The sequence below is a fragment of the Electrophorus electricus genome, chromosome 14, assembly GCF_013358815.1.
Source record: "Electrophorus electricus isolate fEleEle1 chromosome 14, fEleEle1.pri, whole genome shotgun sequence".
Classification (NCBI taxonomy): domain Eukaryota; kingdom Metazoa; phylum Chordata; class Actinopteri; order Gymnotiformes; family Gymnotidae; genus Electrophorus; species Electrophorus electricus.
Genome location: NC_049548.1, coordinates 10,331,921 through 10,355,155, shown reverse-complemented (window position 1 = coordinate 10,355,155; position 23,235 = coordinate 10,331,921). Strand labels below are relative to the sequence as shown.

Below are 23,235 nucleotides of genomic sequence, written 5' to 3'. Positions count from 1 at the left end.
GAACTCATATGTTAGCTATTTACTTATGACATTTATCTTTGTAAGACAGCAAATTGTACAATTTGATATTTGGAAAATGTAAAGCTTTTGCTTATGATTTTAGGACTGTATAATCTAGGCTGTAGTCTAAATTTGCCAGGTGCGAATAAGAGCTTGATTTGTTAAAAGCCCTGACGAATTTTCTATATCGAATGATATTCTATACACTTTCTGACCAATTGTAGACAACATTTAACGGAATACTTAGTGGACGGATATCTCATTAATACATATAAAAGTTTGCGCCCCTTATTTAAAAAATAAATCAGTCAATCAGAAAATAAAAATAAATAAATCAGATCGATCAGAGCAGTAGCTTCGGACGAGGTCAAAAATTCGGTGCATGTATGCCATCTGGTGGCCAAATCGTGTTAAGACTAGTCTCCGCTGTAGTAAATGAAGTAGAGCATTTCAAGGAATCTTGTTTATTTGTAGGCCACACAAATTCATAAACATGACAGTAGTGGAATTTTCAAATATGACTTATCTTACAACAATCATATACTTTTATTTTGTTCTTTTTGCAGTGATCTAACATGAAAGTATATTACAAGACACCACAGTCATTGAAATAATGCAATTTCTTTAAATTACCAAATATTGTGTTCTATAGCAAGCACCTTAACTGTAAGCCCACCATCTCAGCCATGTTTGTGGAAAATCACACTCTTTACTGTCAATGCCAGCTTTTCACTGTCTTTATTTGGGAGTGTTGAGAGACACATGAAATAAAACTAAATGGCAAAAACAAACAAACAAACAAAAAAACAGAAAAGAAATCAGAACTGAACACAGAAATGCATGTATGACACAATGCTGCAGCAGAAAGCCCATCTTCTCTAGATTGCTGCAGAAATGTGTGTGTGTTTGTGCCTGCATGTGTGTACCAAACATTCTGTCCACAGCATATTCAGAGTGACATTAGAAGAGTGCTTATGTGGGGCCTGGCACCGCAGTGCCATTTGCCACCTACCTCAGCAGGTGCCAAAACCTGCCCTCATGCTTTGAAACAGCCCACTAGTTAAAAAACTGCACACTAACCAGTACCAAAAAGGCAGCCATGTTTCACCATTATGTTAGATCTAGAAAAACTGCGGATGGTGAATTAGAAAAAGTTCATTATTGCACTGCATGTGCAAGAAGTCTTTTTGTTGTTTAACAGTAATATTGCTTATGAGTGAAAAGACAGTTTGAAATAGTTTTAGACACTTGCTAAGACTCTAAACATACAGGCTGCTGATGGCTGAGATGTGATTGGGTCAGTGCAGCTATGAAGCAAAGACCTAATGGAGCAGCTTCAGAACATTGCCGAGAGGCATGATGGGAAACCACTGACAGCACAGAGATAACGCAGAGGTCTATGAGTCATACTCCTGATCAATCAACTTTGCCATGGTGGTTAGCTGAATGTTGGTTGTTCCTTCATAGATGGTGCCTGTTGAAAAATACAGTTTTTAGCCAAAGTGATGTTTCAGTACCAGCCCTATTCAGTCATACCATTTTTTGTCCATCCCATTTGATGCAACAAGCCATGACATTGGACTGAGTATAATGTGGGCTGAAACAAAAAAGAAGTTAAGACTCAAATGTAATTTAGATTCACTTATCTACAATAACATTTTCAATGGACAAATTGAGCTTGTATCAAACACTAAACAGATGAACAGACTGCAATTTATTATCAAAAACATTTCTAATTTTCTACATTTATTCTTGTGGAAAGAGACATGCTTACATTGAACTTTGAAAAGTTATGAATTTGACAATTTTTATTAAGCCAGCTTCTGTTTAACGTGCAGCTGTCAGTTAGCTGTTCTAAGTTAGCTAGAGCCCTTTTATAGGTCATAGAGGCTATGATGCAGTTAGCTAACATCCATGGCCTGCTTTACTTTCACATAACTTACTGACTTCAATGGGCAGTAACTTTAGCCTTCACGTAGCAATATTTGTAATTTAACTACTTAATGATCTCGTAATTCAGAAAATCAGTGATGTTTGGAATAACATTTCTGTAGAACAAAACATATTGGACTTAATATGTTTTTATTAATCACAGACTGATATGGACATTCATTTTTTTCCTATAGAGGAAAAACTCTTTAGATATGGAGTTATGATGTCAGATAGGATGACATGATTTACCTGTTCTATGAATGTTTTGTCAGTATCCTATAATCTGGCTGTAGATTTATTATACTATTTTTAACAGCTCTATCTATCACTATTGTTAATAGCTCTATCTCCGTTTCAAATGCAGAATCTTTTAATCCAATTAAGGTCCATAAAATGGTTTCATGTAAAACATTCTACAGGCTGGATTAGAACCATAGGCTGGATTAGAACCATAATCAGGCCAGTTCTGTGGGTTTTGACACCACTGTTGTTTAAACCAAAGGCAAAATGTTTTAATATGACGAAGAATTTCTTGTCTTAACTATAGCTACTCCTGCAAGCATTTTGGAGTTAACTAGCTAACTCTGATAAACAGTTTTATAAGCACAGGTTTTTATCGTCACAGTTTCTGATCAACCAAGATAATATTAAACGTACCCAATTTATTTAATCTTAACTCTCATGTGGCTTCAAGGCTAAGATAAGCAGTGTAAGTTGGTTGGAAGAACATAGTCTTTAGTTGTGTTGTAGGCTAGTTTATGTAACCACTCTCTAGCTCAGCCAAGTTATAGCTATAGAACTTGTATTTGCATACACTTTATACACCACGAGAGCGGAAGTGGCAGGTATGCACTCACCTATTTTGCAGTCTCTATAATATTTTTCAATGGGGTAGTCCTTTGTGAAGCCCACTCCTCCCATCCACTCAATGCATTTAGATGTGGTTAACGTTGCAACCTGAACACAAGATTCACACACATGCACACACATATGGACACACGCGTGCACACACATGTGCGCGCACACACGCACACGCACACGCACACACACACACAAACACACAACTTGTCTTTGAGTAGTAATTAAACCAAGCAGAAATCTATATAGCCATGAGGAGAAACAGACCCAAGCTTGACACTAGTCCATGCTAACAAAAGGTTCCCAATCTGGACCCCAATTGCAGCCCTGAAGTGCCTTTTCTCTGGATAGTTTTCTGTTTTCTCCTCTCTATCACACCTGATATTCAAAAGCTAACACAAGCGCTTCATGAGTGGAGTCAGGTGTGTCAGAGAAGCGAAATGTAAAAATGTGCCATGTTACAGTCCTCAGGGTTGGCAGTGAAGAAATTTGTGCTTGTCATTGACCTCTGATGCAAAGTACTTGGCCATGCAGGCCTCTTTAATGAAGGGTCGCCCCGCCTCCTTCAGCCGAGCTGCATTATAGGTCAAAAGCCTGGCTGCCTCCAGCTGAGTGGCCACGTGGGCAATCTGATGCTGCATTCCCTGCCAATCAAACATAAGCAATTTTCTCTCACTTAATACCAATGTTATCTGCCAATTAATACCAATTACTATCAACATGGATATTTTCAGTATGTATTATAGTACTTTAGGTCCGCACAAGTGTAAAATAAAATGAGTCTATAAAATTACATTCAGTTGAAACAGGAAATATCAGCTGTTCTAATGCTGTATCAGCATTACCTGAAAATCAAAGATGCGTTTGCCAAACTGGACCCTCTGCTTGGTGTAGGGAACAGCATGATCAAAACAGCCCTGAGCCAAACCTAGCATCTGAAAATAGAGGAAATTCCTGGCTAATCCAAAACCAGTTAAAAATGGAAGTGAATATAGAAAAATGAGCGTGTAATCACATAGATGAGCAGCTCTACCTGTGCTGCAATACCAATTCTCCCCCCGTTCAGCATCCCGATCGCATATTTATAGCCTTGCCCCACTTTACCCAAGATGTTCTTCTCATGGACCTGTTTCACATTACACAAGATATGGATTATCCTCTTCCATTTTCATCTTTAAACTCCAATCTCTAACATTTGCTTAAAGCAGTAATTGGATTAAATTGAAGGAAATTAAAGGAAATCAAAATGGTACCCAGTTTGCATGGTCTCATTTGCATAATGCTAGCTCTCATCATTTCAACATTTCAAGTGGTTAGCTTTGTGGGTATGTGATTCCTTTAAGGCTCCATTTCAATCAATCGGCCTTCCCTGTGAATCATGTTACACCCGAGTGTTTGTGAATGTGTGTGTGCGCGCAATTGTGCCTGGACGTTGTCGAAGGTGAGGGGGCAGGTGGAGGAGGCTCTCAGGCCCAGTTTGTTCTCCTTTTTTCCAATTTGAAGGCCCGCCGTGTTCTGCTCCACAATGAAACATGTGATGCCCCTGTAGCCCTGCGACACACAGAAACCCTGATGCTGCATGCACTTTTAAATACTTTAAAGCAGTAGGTCTCAAGCTGATCCTCAGGGACTCCCAACAAACCAGGGGTTTGTCCTGTTCCAGCTCCCAGCATGCCTTAGCAAGGTAACAGGCAGCTCTGCAGCCTTTAGGAGGATCTTGCATCTCTATCTGATGCCACCTCATTCAGCTTTCCTGTCTCCTCCAGACTGTGACCCAGAATCCAATCGATCACCCATAAAACATTCCATCACCTTTAAGGATGTATGATTTCTATAAGTTTCTTGGTTTCCTGTTGAGCTGTATGAAGAGCTGGAAGATAATGAAAAGCTGGCAGGAGTTCTAGAGGACTGGACTGAGAACCTCCCTTTTATGCTGAAGAGTTTGTGGTTCATATAACACAAAACAAAGAAGAGCCTAGACTGCATATTTATAGAACGTCTTGCACAGTGTCCTTATTATTATCGGTTGTGTAAAATGAGTGCAGATTTGTCAACTCTGGAAGACTTACAAACTCCACAACTATGTCTGCAATTACATACTATGCCCTGTTTATCAGGGTATATTTCTCACTAAAGAATGACAATATGTGATTAAATCCTATACTACTGAAACACACTTACAGGATATGTGATCATAACAGCTGTTTGGTAACCTACCCATCATTAGCTGGGAGATTACAAATATAGCTAGCTGGACTGAGTAGTTTGAATTACATTACTATATCGATAGAGAATATGGTAATGGGTATATGTTATTATTAATCTTTATTTCTTTTTTGGCCATCGATAGCAAATATTTCCTATTCATTATGTATGATTGACTTTAAATTGTATGAGAAGTGTCCTCTGCAGCACACTGGAGATTACAAATCACCCTATTAACTGTCTCCAAAGAGTACTACGCAAGGAATTCAGCTATTTTAGGTGAGATTCCAAACCATAGAGAGGGAAAACAAACATCCAGTTGAAAGGGGAACTTTAAACTGCACATGGAGTAGTGCTTAATCACTATCACTATGCAGGAAGTTGACACGAAAGTTTAGTCATCAGTCATTATGTGGCTGGTCAACATCTTTTGGGGAGTTGAGACTGCTGGCTGGCTGATTATCAGAGAAAAGCAAATAAACAGGATTATTTCAGAGTCCACTTATGTGTAAGAGTTATTAATATTTCAGAATTATCAGTGATGTGAAGGGAAGCTCAGAAAGGTTTCCAAAACACCTGGAAAATGAATAGCTTGTTAACCTTCACCTAGTTAGCAATGACTATTACATGCTTTTAAGCTAACATCAACGATATTAATTTTATGTGCAAAATACAGGTTGACATTACGTTGATACAGTAATTCTAGCCACATTAACAAACAAAAGAACTGTCTAATTGCCCAGCTGGCAAAAGAAAAAAACTAGTTTTAAAAAAGCATCATGTGAGCGCCCCCTAATAATGTATTCTGTGTGATATAAGGCATCATGAATTAAGGTATTTAATCAGCTGCAGTTCCACTGACCCACATCAAGTGATCAGTGTGTTGGGAATACAAGGGCAGGTTGGAATGGAATGCAGATTAACTTCATTGGCGAATTTTCTATGGCATGCTGAAGTATGGTGCGTCTCTTCAGTCATATTAAAAACGCAAGCTATAGAAATAGACGAATTCAGATACTGCCCATGTATGATTCACAACGCTAAAATGAAACTAATGCACTGGCTTCATCTGGGGAAATGAACACACATGCTCTTGACCCTTATTTGCATTGTCATTGTCACTTTCTCTCCTTACAATTTATGTGAACACCCCAGTTCATGAAAACCTTGAGTAGATTATGCTTATTAATGACTACACAAATGACAAGGAAGCAAATCCAGGGAGAAAACAGGAAATTTCAGTGAAGCAGAGCTGATAACGTCTGAGGTAGCAAATAAAACACACTTTTTGGTACCATCAAAAGCAGTACTAAAGGAGCACAATCAGCTATGAATTCTATCAGCTATGAATTCAAGAAGACCAAAAAAAAAAAACCCAAAAAACCAAGGCCCAAAGATTTGGTGTTTGCAGCACTAGTATTAGTGGAATTAATGTAGGCAAATATAGAAATTTATTAATGTGTGCTCCTTTTGTAAAAGGATGCCAAAGACTGTCAGAAAACAACTGTTTTCCAAGTTTACCTGCATAAATGTGCAATGCTTTCAAACCTCTTTGAATACCTAGTACAGCATGAGATCTATTAGTTCTTATTTGAAGGTGCAAGTCTAACAGATCAAACAGTTCTGACTGTGACCAAATGTCAAGAGAATATAAAATGAAATGATCATGAATCATTGATTATCCTCTTTAAAGAAAACAGTGCTGAATCATGGAATCATTGATCACGTGCAAGTGCAGTATTACGGTGTTCCAGGGCTGCTAAACGTGCCAAGATTGCGCGCTTTATCCTCAAACTTTATCCTGTATACTCAGTTTGTACTAAGAGAAGCATTGATAAGTTAATCGAGATCTAAAGGACATATTGACAGATGGACATGCTAACTATATTATCTGAATTGCCCATTATTTTTACAAGGTCTCTAGTGTGTGAAATAATAATAATAATAAAATGATTACTGTTATTATTATGATGATATTATTTCCTGTCCTTTTCATGACATTCCTGACATTAGGTGATGAAACAAAAAATGTTTTGATGATCTAATTGCAAAAACAATGCTTTTTCTACTTTTTAAACACTATACACACTCTGTCCGAGTTTGATGAGACTTATGCAAGAAAGACGAAATCAACGAATAACAAAAACAACAGTAAAATTTGTGTGCGCTCATTTTCTGGTCGGCTTTGACTTTACACAACACAATTCAGATACATAGTGGCCAGTGTGAAGGTAACTATATCTGAATTACGACTGGCATTTTTTATTTTATTCATATATTTTTAAAGATATCAATAGGGCCAGTTTTCTTATATGCAAACATTGCAGGCAAGGACCATATGTGCCATTGTTTGTGTTTGTGTGTGTGTTTGTGTCTGAAAAAGACTTACAGCAGAGGGATCTGCATTGGCCATGACCAAGAAGATTCCTGCCTGCTCCGCATTGCTGATCCACATCTTGGAACCATTGATGATGTAATAGTCTTTATGTTTCTCTGCTTTGGTCTTCAAAGAGAATGCATCACTTCCTGAACCTGCCTCAGACAGACAAAAACTACCAACCTGTGGAGTGGAAGGCAAAGCGCCAAGACGTGAAGTGTGAAGTAAGACCAATAGTACCTGCATAATATTGCCCGCAGACTCAATTTCTTTGTTAGATAATTGTTATTTTTCTTTCATTTTCTGTAGGATATATCTTGACAGATTTGATGCTTAAAACTGCCTTAGTAGATCTGTAAACCATAGAATACTAGCCTACACAACCAGCAGTTAAACTTGTTGCTATTTCAGATATAAATAGTGCTTCTAGTGTGCACCAGTGCCTGCGTGGAAAGACCACTGAGGCAGCTCAGCGTCTTCCCTCCTCTACCACCATTGTCTGGGCTCTTTTATGGGTTTAATTTGATGTGCAAGAGTAGACGAAATAATACGTGGAACTGTTCCATGCAGCTGTGTCTCTGTGCTGGGCATGAGTTAGCTGCCCAGGCCTTACCATGTCAGTGGCGAGGCTCATCAAGTACTTCTCCTTCTGCTCCTCCGTGCCCAGGTTCATCAACAGTGTGTTGATGAGAGTGTTCTGAATGTCGCATAGCACTGCCACAGATGGGTCCACCTTCGCCAGCTCCTCGATCACCAGGATGGAGGAAAAGAAGGAGGAGCCAGTGCCTCCATACTCTGTGCCTATCTCAATCCCCATCAGCTTTAATATAGTAACAGAAGATGAGCTGAAGGAGATCTTACTTACCTACCAGCTCCAAAAATGGCACTGTTTTTCAGTACTTAAACGACTAGCTGTAAGTGTGTATGTAAATGACCAGTTGTGCAACTAAGTTATGGTTTAGTGTGGTTACTTGTATATGAGAGAGAGGTGCAGAGCCATAGTGTCACAAACCCCCTGCTCAAAAAGAGAGCTGATCACTTCTGTGTCCATGGAAGAATTTTCATCCATCTTGGACACAAATGGAGCAATGCGTTCCTGAGCATATTTCTTAACTGTTGAAAGAAACAGAAGGATAGTTACTTGGCTCCAATTACAATAAACTTCATTTATTTGTAATGTGATGTGACTGAATCTAAAAGGTTTTTAGTGTGGTGTTAACCTTATGCATGTTTATTTCTGTTGGTGTATACCAGCAAGATGAGTACTTCCCTATACCGAAACCTCATTTTCATACCAACTCTGTTTACTGAAGTCATCACTGAATAAATTTCATCCTAAAATGGTAATCTCTCAACATGCCTCTCTGAACAATGTCAGGCACAGTAATTAGATATTTACACACTCACCTGCCTCCCTCATCATGGTTTCCTCTTCTGAGTAGGTCTGTAGTGGTGGAAACATGGGGCCTGTATTGACTGCCTGCTCCGTGGCGATATTCGTAACTGTTCGTGAGGACATGGGGCACAGAGCCACCTGGAAAGAACTCCATGGCCGGGGCAAAAGCCTACCAACCTAGGACCGTAAACAGTTAACAGTGTGTACTATCTGTTCCTATGCACTCAAGAAAATTCCATGACATGCCCACTGAGGTTGTCTGGCCTCAATCAGCAACAGCGTTCAGTGTAAAACTATGATGAAAGTACGATGTAAAGAGTTGGTGTTTAGAACACATTATTTTTATATGGTACTATAGAACTGGCAACCGCTACAATGCAACGTATTCATAAAATAACTTCAAAGGTTTTCCTGCGCATGACTACATTCCAAAGGGTTCACCCGACGTCTCAGAGGATCTCCCCGGAGCATTTAACGTGATATTTTGCGTGACGAGACGATGAGATCTTAATTAGTGCAGTTCTGCAGCGTGAGGCATTATGCTGCCCGCCTTTCATCTGACTGTATTAGCGAAGTAGCAAGCTAGCTTTCTTTAACCTACCTAGCACAAACATTAGCTAGAATGCATAGTGACACGCTGAGAATATAACTCGTCAGATCCACATATTCCGCCAATACCTAATAAGATTGAGTGTGACAGATGCACAACAGCAGTCAGTTGCCAGTCTTACTATATTTCATGAATGAAGAGAGCCATAAAAATATTCAAATTTATTTCCATCATTCACCTTTCCGAAGAGCCTGACTAAGGGCATCGCCATTATTCTGGTTGTTTACATACGGGTTCTTTGGTTTCGTCCAGACACTAAATTGTTCGGGTAAAACAGCGACAGCGGAATCCTTACGCTTATTTTTATTTGAAAAAAAAAAGAATGTATATGTCTTCCCAGAGAATATTTTGTAATATGTATTTTAATTTACAGTAATTGCTTTATGCAGATATATATATGTGTATCAATGACTGTGGACCTTTTTATGTGAACGTTGTTTTTTCCGCGTTTGGACCGCAGTTAAGCCTTATACTTGCTAGTTGTTATGCGGTGGGTAGCTACCATAGTTAGCGTTAGCTAGCTACTTTAGGTGTGATAATTAGCCAGCTAGCTATTTTAGTATAGCTAGGTAAATTACAAAAATTCTTTAGAGACAAATAGAATAGTAATAGTAATAGGGATTGTGGTGTTCTTGACGTTTTCGCGAAAGTAAAGTTAGCTATACGAGACAAGGTGAATGTTTTATTATCTAACGTTCATCCTGCTTTTGTCAGCGGAGTGATGTGAACACAAATAGCTAACTAGCCAAGCTAGCTGCACAGGCCTGTGAGGCACTCATATGCGGACATTTACGTAAATAAAAATAACATTTGTTGGTGGCGTCATCCTTTGTGCTTCATAACTAGCTTTAGGCGCATGTTCAGACGTCGTAGCATATCAGCCTTGAGTTCTAATTTCACTTCAGTAGGTAATGTGATTTTCTTTCCTAATGGTGATTAAGTCTGGTGGCCAAATACATGATGGACAATACAGGTGTATACTTCAGGATATTCGTTATGAATATTTAGGCGTAAATTGCAGTGCCATTTAGATGCGGATAACCCACTCAGAACGCGTGACGCATCACGGTTGGACCAGGTAGAACGATTGGACCATGGGCGAGAAAAAACCGGAGCCGCTGGATTTCGTGCGAGACTTTCAGGAATATCTCAATCAGCAAACGCATCACGTTAACATGATTTCAGGTCCTGTTGATCCCGATAAAGAGACCGACAATCTACAGGAGGGTGAGAGGAAACTTCGGACTTTCATTTTCATCAGCCAGATGCTTGTAGTACCCCATAATAATGTGTAAATAAATGTGTGGTGCATGAAAACACACAACAGTTAATAATTAAAGCCATTGTAGCTTTAGTTCCTGAAAATTATAAAATAAGTTTAAAAAAAATAATTCTGCCATGCGTGCCTCTAAATAACCTGAAACAATCATTCAAATAATTCCTTTTTGAGATATTATGCAACCTGACACAGCTGTAGTAATAAGAGTGCACACGCATTCAAAACATCTCAAAAACAACTTAAAAGTAGCAGTACTTGGGTGGGGAAAAAACAACAACAACCTTGAACATCTACACATTGTTTAGTACTTCCAAGTCAGCACCCAAACCTTCACATACTTGGATAGAGCCTGGCTGTACACATTATAACTCAGTGCAGAGTGAGTTCCATACACTAGTTGATGAAGCTGGAGCAGAGTGAAGTAGCATCGCGCTTGTGTCGTGTTGCATGCAGACATGTGTGAAGGGGGCGAGGTTGTGCTTGGACACGCCTCCATAGAGGTGGCGCTGGACGATGGGACCGGTGCCCTGGTGGACGGCTTTAAAAGGACGGATGACGGAAAACTAAAGTGCCATTACTGCGATTATGCCAGCCGGGGTGTAGCGAGACTTGTCGAACACATCCGCATACATACGGGTAACGCATGCCACAGTGTTGAACATTTTTTGAAAAGTAGAGATGTACTACTATCTTTTCATTTCGATACCAATTCCAGCTACCAGATTTCATTGTGATATTGATAACTGCTACCATGCTGCATTTCATGATCTTGCAGAAGACTGAATGAATATATAGTAATGGTTTTGGTATTAATGATGCCCCTAGAATTGTACCTGTACTGGTGTGTCTAGTTCCTTTATTCCCCTTGATTTTGTTATCAAGCTCTATAATGTAATTGTTACTGGCATGAATGTACTACTTAAATTTAAGTACCTTATTAAAACTAGATTATACTTCTTCTGTGTGTATAAAGGTGAGAAACCCCACCGATGCCACCTGTGCCCATTTGCGTCTGCATACGAGCGCCACCTGGAGGCACACATGCGCTCTCACACGGGAGAGAAGCCCTACAAATGTGAGCTGTGTTCCTTCCGCTGCAGTGACCGTAGTAACTTGTCACATCATCGCCGACGGCGACACAAGGTCCTCCCAATGAAGGGTGCCCACCCCACTCTGGCCAATAAGAAGATGCAGAGCATCCTACAGAAACCCACTCACAGCCACAGGCTGCAAGGTAGCCTCAGCCCACCTTCCATCGTGGTGCAGAAACCGGACTATGTGAATGGCTTTTCTTCTGAAGTGCCCTGCCTGCAAATCGAGGCATATGATGGCCTGGTCAAAGCACACAGGAGTGCAGTGACCAGAGATGCCCAGCCCTTACTCTTGGACAATCCTCTAGAAGAGCTCTCCACGCTGGCTGGCCAACTAGCCAGCCTGCCCTCCCATGACCACCAACCTCCTACCTTGCTGGAGCCTGGTGCAGCCTCCTCCAGCAGGGAGGAGAAACCCGTACTCATCTCACAGGTTCCCAGCTGTCCATCTCCACCAGGGTCTGCTGACATAGGTCCTCCCCCCTCAACCTTCACTCCGAACTTACATGGTCGCTTCTCCCCGCGCAGAGTCCTGAGCCCCTCGGTCGGTTTCTGTAGCGAGCGCAGCGCCCCTGGGGCCAGCAGCTGGTCAGGCATGCCAGCACCTGCATCATCGGGGATTTCTGTACACACTTCCACGCGGGATGGCCCGCAGACACTCTACACGTGCCCACACTGCAGTATGTACTTCGCAGACAACATCCTCTACACCATACATATGGGTTGCCATGGATACGAAAATCCATTTCAGTGCAACATGTGTGGGTACAAGTGCAGGGACAAGTACGACTTTGCATGCCATTTTGCACAAGGTCAGCACCAGCAGTGACTATGGAGGTTTGGGTGGAGGTATGGGTGTAGGTTGATCTCACCTTGAAATGTATGTTGGATGGTCGGGTGGAAGGTGATAGAGATGCTGAATCTTCTGGCTTGTAATGATCTTTCTCAAATTTTAAAAATAATTCCTGATATGTGGGGTTTTCAAAGCTACCATATGAAGTAAGATATGTCTTAAAAGACTAATAAGATACAGGACTAGTGTTTCCACAAAGCCATTTACGCAACCTTTATTTAGCTTATTTTTAATGAAATGCTATTGTCAGGTACTACCTTGGACTAAAGTTGCAGTTAAGAGGTCATATGGAGGTATAATTTCAGTTTCTCATAGAATTATAAAATGGATGGCAACAAATACTATTGTAAAAGTTCAAAAGATACAGGAACAACTAATTTGGTTATTTCTTTTTGTTACATTTATTTTAGAAGGCTCTTCAGTCGTATGTACACATATCTAATCTCTTATTAGCTACTTAGGAACACATACCTTGCAAATACACACACACACACACACACACACACACACACACACACACACACACACACATTCTAGTTGATTGTGTGTGTAGAAGATATGTGTAGTGTGTCACCTACCCTTCATGCTGTTCAACACTGACCTGTGGTTTTTAAGGAGATGGTGACTAAATACAAGGTAGGTGTTCCTAATAAAGTGGCAAATGAGTGCATACATACATGTGTGTATGTCCTACTGTAGTGTCATAAGTAGGTGCAATGCTCCTTCCAGTAACTTTTCATTTGACAGCCGTGTGGTGCTGGCTGACTCTGGCTAGTTCTGATTCTTGTGTGTGCTCCATGCATTTGTGATAGGTGTGTCTTCTGAACCTTAATCTGGATCTTCAAAGGAGTGCAGTGCATTGAACTGTCATGAGTAGTACTTACAGACATGAGTACATTTATATCAGTACCTTTCTTTAGGGTTGGTACTTAATAGAGATATTTGGCCTTGGGAAAGTAGCCGTTGTGGGAAAAAAAATGCTCTAAATATGTGTGATTTAAGCTACATAACCCTGTAAATGTAGCCAGCTTTTAAAATGGTATTTAGATTTGTGCTGTCTTAATAGTTTTTTATTTATTTATTTTTTAATAACATTGTAAGAATTTGTACTGCTGGTGCCTGTGAGTAATATTGGTACATTCAATAAGCTACCTCGCTAGATCCCAGTACAGTTACAAAGATTTTCACAACGTGTGGCATTTTATGTAGGCTGAGCTTTGCAGGTTTTTATAAATTACAAAACTCACTCTCCAAACCTTTCACCTTGACCTTTTGCACTCCATTACAGTCCTGTTGTGTTAGATCTTTTTAAAGCTAAAAAGAAAAAGTCAGGTTTCAGAACTGGAGCAAGAGGCTTTTGGTTAATAGCAGGACAAGATGGCGACCAGCAGAACATGCCATTTGTATGTCTACCAAGATCTTTGTACCATCCTCTTGGCATGTTGTGGGTGAAGTACAAAAGTACAGTATTAACACTTTTTTAACAAGAGGATATACTACTAAGTTGAATCAATATTGCTGTTCTTTAATGATTAGAATGCCGCCAGAACAAAAACATTTGAATGTGTCTGTTTTGAGCGCTGAAATTAGAAACACCATCTATAATCATACTTTTGAAATCCCTTTTTTAATGTAGTGTAATTTTGTGTCGTCACGTTGATTACAGTGTAATTATTTATGTTGCATATCTCTAGCCCTGCTCCTCGAAGCCCAGCTCAAGTATACTGTGATTTGCTGGACTAATTGTGCTGTGAAGAATAATTTGATCAGGTGACTAAATCAGATTTATTAGAACCAGTGCTTATCTTTTAAATAAATCAAAATATAAATTTTAAGCATGCAGATCTCAAGCCTGTTGCCCTAATGTTTGCCCCTTTTTTGAAGGGAAGAAATGCAATTTCTAAGTCTTATTGCTAGTTCAAAATGCCAGTCTGCTGGACATGGATGTTTCAGTTACAGTGTAATAAGCATCCACTCCTGGATTTTGTAATGATGAAGAGTAGCTTATTGAATATTTATGTAACTGGTTGGCCACATCGTACCTTCTTAATGGAGTGGAAAATTAAGTACCTCAAAGAATTAAAATGGTAAAGGATGCAAATCTGCTTTCTGTGGCAGCTCACACTCTAGTCATTGTTGAGCTTTTGTTCAAATTTGCAAGCTTCCCCTCCCGTTTAGATATTGTCAGATGTAATATAATTTTCATGTAAACACTAAAATTGGTTAGTTTGCAAACCCCACACCAAACCCAAAGGTGCATATACTTTCTAGTGTTCTTTTCTTTTAATAGTTTTGATCTAAGTAATCATGTTTTTTTTTTTTCTTCAAAATTTACATATGCTAATATATGGAACATTTCCAAGTTGTACTCAAGTTATTGTTTCTATATTTAGTTTATCGTTAGTAAAATATCATTTGAGGGCTTACACATAATTTATTATATTCTACAATATTATTTTTATTATTTACTTTTGTATATTTCGTAAATAACTGAGGTTTAACATTTTGTAAGTGTTTATCAGGGAAGTCAATATTGCCAACTTTACAGAGTTTCTTACCAAATCTTCTGATTTCAGAACTCTGGCTTTATAGATATGTTCTGTAAATTGTTAGTGGGATAAAATTCTTTAAAATATATTAGAAGATGGATTTAGAATAGAAATTCTTTTGGGGTTTGATGGATGCACTTGGAAACACCATCAGGTGCAAAGTTGATGTGTGAAGCTGGAATAAATGTTTCATATAAACCAATGCCCAAGGTACATAATCGAAAGGATATCTTGTTACTTTTGTAGCAGAAGGCAGAGGAACAAAAAACTTGATGGCTGAACTCAAGTTTGGATTAAGTTTGTAGTGTTGTGGCTGGTATGGAGAAAAATAACAAATTCAAGAACTATACAGTGCTTCTTGTGATCAACCTAATTTCAACTTAGAACTCTGATTTTGCAAAACACAGATTAAAGAAATAACAGCAACTGCCTGCTGATATATTTAAAAAACCAAATCAAAAACAAAAAAAAAGTGAATGTTCTGCAAAAAATATTTATTGCATGCTGAATCCAAATATGTTTTTAGAATTTCTCTATTACGCATAGTGTTTTTGTTCCAGTATGGTCATGTCATTATGTATAGTATTGGAAAGCAGTACCAAGGAAAGAGGATCCATCTATGTTGGCAGACTACTGTTGAACACTGAACAGGGATGTTCTGGAGACGAAATATAGGCAAAACTCATACATTTTAGAAGTATGTTTTTACACATTTTAGATCTAGTAAGTCATTTATGAATAAGTAATATAATTGCTATAAATTACAATAAATCTTACATTAATTATATATTACTATAGTACAGTACTATAATTAATGTAAGATTTAAACACAACCATACGTGATAAACATTTTCAAAACAAATTCGAATTCAGAATAAAATGTAGTAAATGGTCTATGTATTTTATTTTGGGAAGCAAAAAAAATTCACATTTTGTTGCCCAGTGTTTGCGGGAAATGGAAAAAAAACAAAAAACCCTGATGCAAAGCTTATTCACAGAATAAAATGTGAACATATTTCATTGAAACAAATCACAACAAAGTAAACTTACATTAACAATTAGTAATTAAAAAAAAGTACTGTGACAACGATGGTGATAATTAGCTTCAGGAAATCTGTGCTCTAGTGCCAATGCCATGTCTCTGCAATATGACATCTCTCTCCTGCTCAAACATTCCCACGGCTCTGCTTACCAGCCACTCCACGTCCACGAGCTCTCCTTTGTGGCTGGGAAGCTCCTGGAGAACATGCCTCCTCAGCTCCCGAAGGAAACAACCCTTCTGCTTGCTCAGATCACTTGCCAGGGCACTCAGGACCTCATGGGACATGTTATTCACTAGAAGGATGAGATCAAGATGTTTGCATTACAGCTACAGAAATATGCATGTACAGTGGTGTGGCATAGACATGGAGTGGACAAAAGCATCTGCTATGAGGTTTGTACGACAACCCAAAAAATAATTTATTCCTGGAATATCCAAACTTAACCTTTAATAGTGCTTAAATGCCTGATTTCATTATGGTGAAAAGGCAAAGCCTACAACACACAGTCATGTGCTATAGTGTATACATGGCTAAATTACAGCTACTGTGAGTCAATAGGATTTGGATAAAATGGAGTTGGTCTCTAAACAGTACAGCTTGTATTTCTGTTGCTACGCAGGAAGAAATTTGATTATTTAATGTGTTTCTATGGAGATATATGAATACATATATTGTAATGCAATGTTAAAGCAGGCTCTTTACAGGCTCTTGGAACAGATAGTTCACGTTTTTAAAGACCTTGACATTTAGATGATAAATTGAATCAGGTATGGTAGACCAAGGAAAGCCCTAAAGCACATGAGATGTACTGTGTCCTTCAGGACTGGAACATGTGACACATACCTCTCGCCATCTGCATAGTCTGAGTCACCAGTCGCCTGCAGGCCCGGTCAGCCTGGTGCATCACACTCGAGGCACACTGTTCTCTGTCTGCCTCCTGCGTGATGGAAAGAGAAACTAAGGCTTTACTACAGTACTTACCCATTTGAAGAGCTGGAGACCAACTTTTAGTTTAGTGATTTCCTTGGTTACACACCTGATTTAAATCAGATCTGATCATTAAAAGGTTTAGTAAAATGTGTCAGAACAGATAATTTACTAAACTGACCTGGGCATCTAGGTATACATATGTTTACCTTGGTTGTTATGATTAATGTTATGATTAATTTGCTATAAAATACCACTAGCTAAATTTGACAGAGGCACAGGTTTGGTAATAGGCAGGTTGAAGTGTGAGGTGCATCCTACCCTCTGTTCTGAGTCATCCTCAACTGGACTCAAAGGGTTTTCCAGTGCTGAGGTAAACAACTGCAGCAGCTTTTGACTATGAAAATAGAAATAAGAAATCTTTTTGCTACTATAATTTCTTTTTCCTTTATTGATAGACATAGAATCTGTGCATGACCAAACTTCAGTGTGGCTTCTCCTTCTAGGGAGTATGATTACACAAAACGTGATTAGTCAAAGCAAAAACAGATCTAGAGCTGAAATGGTCATTTGCTGCTTGCCCAAGTTTATAAGAAACAATTCAATTCCACTCCAGTATACAGGTGTGCCAGATTGGGTTGATGTCAATTTCTGCACAGCATCATCTTCATTAATTAGATACCGAGACACATTAACAAGATACAGAGATGCAATTTTTCTGTAGGTGATAGAAATGTATGGGGAGTAGAGTCCAGCATTATCCACATATGGAGCATGCAGGACAGCAAAGTGGAGGAGTCCTCCAGGAGAGTGACTAGGAAATAGTATATACCTACATAGTTATGTCTGTGATGTCCTCTGTGCTATTCAGAGTCAGACTGCTCTTTTCCCAGTGGTTTTTTGCTGTGTTTGGAGGCTCGATGCGTTTGGACATCTCCATGATGATCTCATCTGATACTGGTAACCCTCTGTCCTGGTTTCTGTAGAAGCACACTTCCACAGGACAATGCAGGTACACTTGACAGAAGCTAATTGAGTCTGCAGTCAATGAGAGTGCAAGAAAGATTATATACAGTCCCCTTTCTAATTTAGTTGTATACAGATATACATATGCACAGTGAACAATGGTGTGAATCTCCAGTTTCTCAAAAGCACTACACTGTAATTATGAGAGAGACTGTTTAAAGTGACCCTCGTTCCACAACTGTACACTGCCATTACAGCCACAGTGCTTTAGGGAATGCCCATGCTGCACATTTGGTTTAAAACATGTTCCACTAAAGCTAGGAAGACGCTAATGTCGGTATAAGTTCAGGACAGATCAACAAGGCAATGAAGACTACCCTAGAGTACTTTTTCACCTACACTTTCTGGCAAGCTGGTACACTTCATATCTCATGCTTTGGTAGTAGAAGTTGTCATCCAGCAGCAGTACAAGGCGTGCTGGTTGAGAGGTATTCTGTAGTGTCACTAGGACTTCTTGCTGTTCGACCGCCTGATTAAAGTGCTCCTGCACTCCTCCATCAGAATGACATGGGCTGGGGGCACCAGGGTCCTGCAGGAAGCTCTCTAGACATGACAACACAACCTGCCTGTGCTGCTTCCATCTGGTTTGCTGGAGAACAATAAACAGAGTAAGAATATTATTCTTCACCTGTATGGTTTCCCTGCCAACGTTTTTGCTATGAGCTATTCTAAAGTTGATTCCCCCCCCCCGTGCTGCAGAATTGTGATATTACGCGTGATGCATTTATGTGCAGAAGTTATTCATTTATCCATATGCCGCTCTCTATCATGCCTTACCCTTTTTGATAGGATTTCAACGTCACCCACAGATGTGTTGAGATCAAAGGCATTCTCTGGTATTAATTCGTCATATGATAAGATTAAAGTCCGCCACCCCTGCTTCTGAATGTAACCATGTACGGCCTGCGCCAATCTGGATTTCCCCGAGCCAGGTAACCCGCACAAAACACACAAACACATCGCCGGACTTGCCATCATCTGACCACTGTGCACTAAGCATACAATTCATTGCCTGCACTGGGGAGATTTTTGGTAGGCCATAAATCTAGACAGTCATTTTCAGACTACGAACGAACTCGGTGATTAACAGCTAAGACAAACTTTTATTTTTAGCGAAACAAGTGGCGTTTTGATAGGTTTCGACGAAACTGATAATGCTTTTAAGGATCTTGAATCAATCTTACAATTAAAATAGTTCCTTAAACATGAATATAACGTGAAACAATTTTAAGTCCTAAGCTACCTAACGCTACAAGAGCCTTGTAATTAAGCACGGAAGCTTACTCTGTAACGTCACTTGTTTTAGCTCATCTTATTGGTGAGGATATACACGTGATATTTGACGCGAAATGATGATATACACGTGATATTTGACGCGAAATGTTTACGGCTACACGGAACAGAAAGTTAGCTGGAACTTGTAGTTTTTATTGGTATGACACGATATGTAACGTCTGCTTTTTCGAAGTTAATTTTGCTATTAATTCCCCATGTCAGAATTACAGTAGTGGATCATAAGAAAATAACGTATTATTTTGAAACTTCATTACATTGATTAGTCTACTTCTAGTCTTTAGCGTAGAAATGTCTTAATTTGTATTCATTGTAACATAGGCTATTTCTTAGATAATATTGCATTATAAATAAAAAAGAATCTAAATATATTTAGACCAAGCTTTAATATTTATTCACTAAATAAAGAAAATTACAATTCATTTTAGTTAATACTTTAAATTATTAGCGAATAATTTAAAACAGTTCAAGTGAAATATTAATTACGCTAGAAGGCATGCAGTTTAAGTGAGCATTTATTGAAGCGTTTAAAGTGCTAGACCTAAATGTACAATATTCATTTTAGATATAGGATTACCATCTACTTTACATAAAACCTAGCTACTTCATCTGTCACTTGGTAAACACGAAGTAGTTTTTTAGTTCTCACGTGTCAAATCGGGTAAGAACACGGGCGCAGATAGGACCTTTCTGACGTGGTTTGTATTGATATTGGTGGTCTTTTGCAGCAGAAGGCATTGGAGTTTTTATTGTAACGGTAAGAGTTTGGGGATTTCAGCTTTAGCCAGATGATGGCAGCATAACTACAGTGTAGAAGATTCCCAGTCTAATAGATAAATGTAGCGCTATGGCTTTCAGTGATATTTACGAAAAATACAGTGGTATGAGTTTCAGTGATATTTATGAAAACTATAGCAATATGTTTTTCAGTGATATTTAAGGATGGCAATTTCCACAATATTAAGTATATTGTGTATTAACGTATTAATGCATTGTTGGGATCTTTACAATATATTATTTGTTGGCATTGCCTACAGTTTGAATTTTTATTATTATTTTTTTTTAGGATTGTCATTTCAGTGCAAGCTTAAAGCAACGGAACTATAAGCCATTCTTAGTGTTCTGCGGGGAGCTCTGAAACACTGCATTTGGAAAGAATGTGTGTCCGGAGTTACTAAATTTATTTATTTGTTTGTTTAAATGAAGGAATTAAGTATGAATCCTATAATAAGTGTTTTAGATTTAGTTTGGTTCCAGTAAGTAACATTAGCATAATAAATACTGGACATTTAATTGAGATTTTGCATGATTTAGCTACTACAGGCAGAATGGATTTTCATACTTATTAACATGAAGGACATGTAATGCTCATACCCCAGCTAATAACATAACACACGCATAACAAACACAAACACTCATTTCTCTGTTGAGATGAAGAGTGTGTGTGTGTATGTGAGTGCATGTGTGTACATGTGTGTGTGTGTGTGAATTAATTCACACCTTTTTCCTACTTCTGCTAGCCTGTTTAGAAGTCTTTCTAGACGTCTTTAGTATGCTAACATGGAAACAAGGATTATAATCCTTGACCCTCTACAATCACCTAATCATGTCATGCAGTCAGTTAGTACTTTAGCTACTCATTAGTGTATTTTTTATTTAGAAAACACACACTTGCTACATCAGCTCATTAAACCTATTTGGACAGCTCAGATGTTCAGTACTCTTAAGGAAGAAAAAAACATATTGCAAAATCCATGGCACAGGGTAAACCATACAAGCCCCCAGTGCCTAACGAGGCGACAAATATTGCCTATTAAAATCTGCCACCTGATTTTTCATTCAGCATTATTGTGCCCTGTGTGTGTTCGTTCACTGTGAGCTGATAAAAGTTTACACTAGAGCACAGCATCCCATTTGTTGTGCTTGTTTCCCCTTATGTTGATGTAAAATTTATTCATAAATTAGAAGGTTTTAGTCTGAGAGATGTTTAGTAGTTATTGGTGATTTGTTTTTAAATAAATCCACCCAGAGCATGCTATAATTTATAATTTAGACTGGGTTATGTTTGAACCATTTATGAGGCCATTTGTACTTCACTTAATAATTTGTAATAAAGACAAATAAGGAAGCAACCTGATTAACAGAAAGAGAGAGAGCTGCATACCTACTGTAATTATGTGTGGAGCTCATGTTAAATTTGAATGTTTCCAGGCTATATACATAAAGACTAATTACAACCCACTTGGGTATATTTGAATTGGTTTTGACTAAAGAATTAAGGTATTTTAATAAAGTGAGGCTGACAGCATTATGTACGTGTCCTGGTTAGTATTGTCTTGAATTTCAGAATGACCTCAGGATTCAATGCAGTGTGACTATAAAATCAGTTGGGCTCCTCATCAATCACATACTGAGTCACACCAAGGCAAATGAATGATTCCTTAGAAGAAAAACAACTTCATGTTGAAACAATTCCATCACCTATAAATCAGAGCATGAACTGTCAACCATTTGAATCAAACAAACAAACAAAAACTTATAATGTAGTGGGTTTTTTTATCAGCTTTTATAAATATCTTATGTCTTATATAATCTGTTCCCTGTAAAACTGTGTTCAGTTGTCTTCTCTTGTATGTTATGCGGGTGTTTTTAAATTTTAGTCCTAATCTTTCAGTAAACTCTGCCAAGATGTGTATCAAAAATCAAAAAGGCCAATGTGTTTACCTCAAATCTCAGCTGTAAACAAATTACAATGTGGCTCTTAAATATTTATAACAGCATTTTCTAGCTAGTAAGACTCGTTTCAGATGCTTGGCTCCAGCCTGTGGTCAGCAAACTGACTGTAACTGTGAGTGGCGCTGTGGTCCTTTTGATTTAGAAAGGGGAGTCCATGTGTCTGGGCCTGCTGTGTTTTAATAATCAGTCATTCGTTAGCCATAAAACCTCAGTCATTGCCCCAAGTTCCTGCTGTAGGTGGGAACCTGCCACCCACGCTCGCCTGATGGGGGTGCTGTGGTTGTGAGAATTATCAGGAAACCGCTTGTCATTGTCAAAAGGTAATATAAGGATGGTTTCCTGTATGTAGATTAAGACTAGTTATTGGACTAGCTAAGACTTTGCTAAAGAATCGACATTATCTCTGTCAGAAAAAATGGTCTTTAAATGAGAGCACGTCTGGGTGAATAATATTCTTGTTCCTGTTTGCCTGTTTGTGATATACAACAGAAAAAAAGAAACTGTATGGCAGTTGTAAATATCATGTTAAGTATCATTAAAATATTCTTAACTTACATAATTTTATCTTTATTCTCCTCATATTCCTACCTCTACATATAAGTGATGAAAACAAACAGGTCTTATTATTCAAAAGTTTGGCCATAGCTGCAAAGAGAGAAGGACTGAGTGCTAGTAATTGAATCAAAAGGTCATGTTTAGTAGTATGTCAGAAAAGGAAAATGGCTACTGTTTCAGCTCCATTAATGTATTATTTAATTGAAACCCAAGAGAACAGCCATTTCTAAAACATTTATTTTTCAACGTATATAATGCAGACCTTATTTTAAAAATATGCTACTAACCAGAGTAAATTACCATACTGGTAATTTCCATTGGTGACCAAGGGGACACATTAAGGGCTTTAAGGGCATTAATGTTGCTCTATTTGATATAATGTTAAAGAAAATACAGCTGGAGCCCTGTGGTTCTATCATTTGTTCTGTTTATACAGTCTTCTAATTTAAGTGTCACAGTGCCTATTCTGATTGTTCATAGAAGGTGCATGATCTTGCTCTCAGTA

General features: G+C 38.5%; 3 protein-coding genes across 3 annotated transcripts; 1 reads left to right on the top strand and 2 right to left on the bottom strand.

Moving 5' to 3' along the window:
• Window positions 1-448: 448 nt before the first annotated feature.
• On the bottom strand, window positions 449-9,638 carry acadsb (acyl-CoA dehydrogenase short/branched chain). Its single transcript, XM_027027566.2, has 11 exons — window positions 9,557-9,638; window positions 8,780-8,945; window positions 8,385-8,485; window positions 7,986-8,192; window positions 7,385-7,555; window positions 4,216-4,341; window positions 3,824-3,916; window positions 3,636-3,725; window positions 3,297-3,434; window positions 2,790-2,889; window positions 449-1,474 (listed from the first exon to the last, which is right to left on the bottom strand). The coding sequence occupies exons 1-11, from the start codon at window positions 9,587-9,589 to the stop codon at window positions 1,398-1,400; spliced, it is 1,302 nt and encodes a 433-aa protein (XP_026883367.2). The 5' UTR covers window positions 9,590-9,638; the 3' UTR covers window positions 449-1,397.
• Window positions 9,639-9,658: 20 nt separating this feature from the next.
• LOC113588402 (zinc finger protein Pegasus) lies at window positions 9,659-15,352 on the top strand. Its single transcript, XM_027027567.2, has 3 exons — window positions 9,659-10,605; window positions 11,111-11,293; window positions 11,631-15,352. Exons 1-3 carry the CDS (start codon window positions 10,473-10,475, stop codon window positions 12,575-12,577), a joined length of 1,263 nt encoding a protein of 420 aa, XP_026883368.2. The 5' UTR covers window positions 9,659-10,472; the 3' UTR covers window positions 12,578-15,352.
• Window positions 15,353-15,715: 363 nt separating this feature from the next.
• Window positions 15,716-19,415, bottom strand: LOC113588403 (L-seryl-tRNA(Sec) kinase). Its single transcript, XM_027027568.2, has 6 exons — window positions 18,924-19,415; window positions 18,486-18,735; window positions 17,957-18,158; window positions 17,442-17,517; window positions 17,037-17,130; window positions 15,716-16,485 (listed from the first exon to the last, which is right to left on the bottom strand). The coding sequence occupies exons 1-6, from the start codon at window positions 19,122-19,124 to the stop codon at window positions 16,256-16,258; spliced, it is 1,053 nt and encodes a 350-aa protein (XP_026883369.2). The 5' UTR covers window positions 19,125-19,415; the 3' UTR covers window positions 15,716-16,255.
• Between the last annotated feature and the right edge of the window lie 3,820 nt (window positions 19,416-23,235).

What these genes read in the sequence shown, in the direction of transcription:
- LOC113588403 (XM_027027568.2), bottom strand. Translation starts at nt 19,124, where the DNA reads ATGATGGCAAGTCCGGCGATGTGTTTGTGTGTTTTGTGCGGGTTACCT. An exon ending in AGGATGACTCAGAACAGAGG is followed by an intron (nt 17,131 to 17,441) that starts GTAGGATGCACC and finishes TCCATCACGCAG; the next exon opens with GAGGCAGACAGAGAACAGTG. An exon ending in GACTATGCAGATGGCGAGAG is followed by an intron (nt 16,486 to 17,036) that starts GTATGTGTCACA and finishes TCATCCTTCTAG; the next exon opens with TGAATAACATGTCCCATGAG.
- LOC113588402 (XM_027027567.2), top strand. Translation starts at nt 10,473, where the DNA reads ATGGGCGAGAAAAAACCGGAGCCGCTGGATTTCGTGCGAGACTTTCAG. An exon ending in GACCGACAATCTACAGGAGG is followed by an intron (nt 10,606 to 11,110) that starts GTGAGAGGAAAC and finishes TGTTGCATGCAG; the next exon opens with ACATGTGTGAAGGGGGCGAG. An exon ending in ACACATCCGCATACATACGG is followed by an intron (nt 11,294 to 11,630) that starts GTAACGCATGCC and finishes GTGTGTATAAAG; the next exon opens with GTGAGAAACCCCACCGATGC.
- acadsb (XM_027027566.2), bottom strand. Translation starts at nt 9,589, where the DNA reads ATGGCGATGCCCTTAGTCAGGCTCTTCGGAAAG. An exon ending in TAGTCAGGCTCTTCGGAAAG is followed by an intron (nt 8,946 to 9,556) that starts GTGAATGATGGA and finishes TTACGGTCCTAG; the next exon opens with GTTGGTAGGCTTTTGCCCCG. An exon ending in AACGCATCTTTGATTTTCAG is followed by an intron (nt 3,435 to 3,635) that starts GTAATGCTGATA and finishes TTTGATTGGCAG; the next exon opens with GGAATGCAGCATCAGATTGC.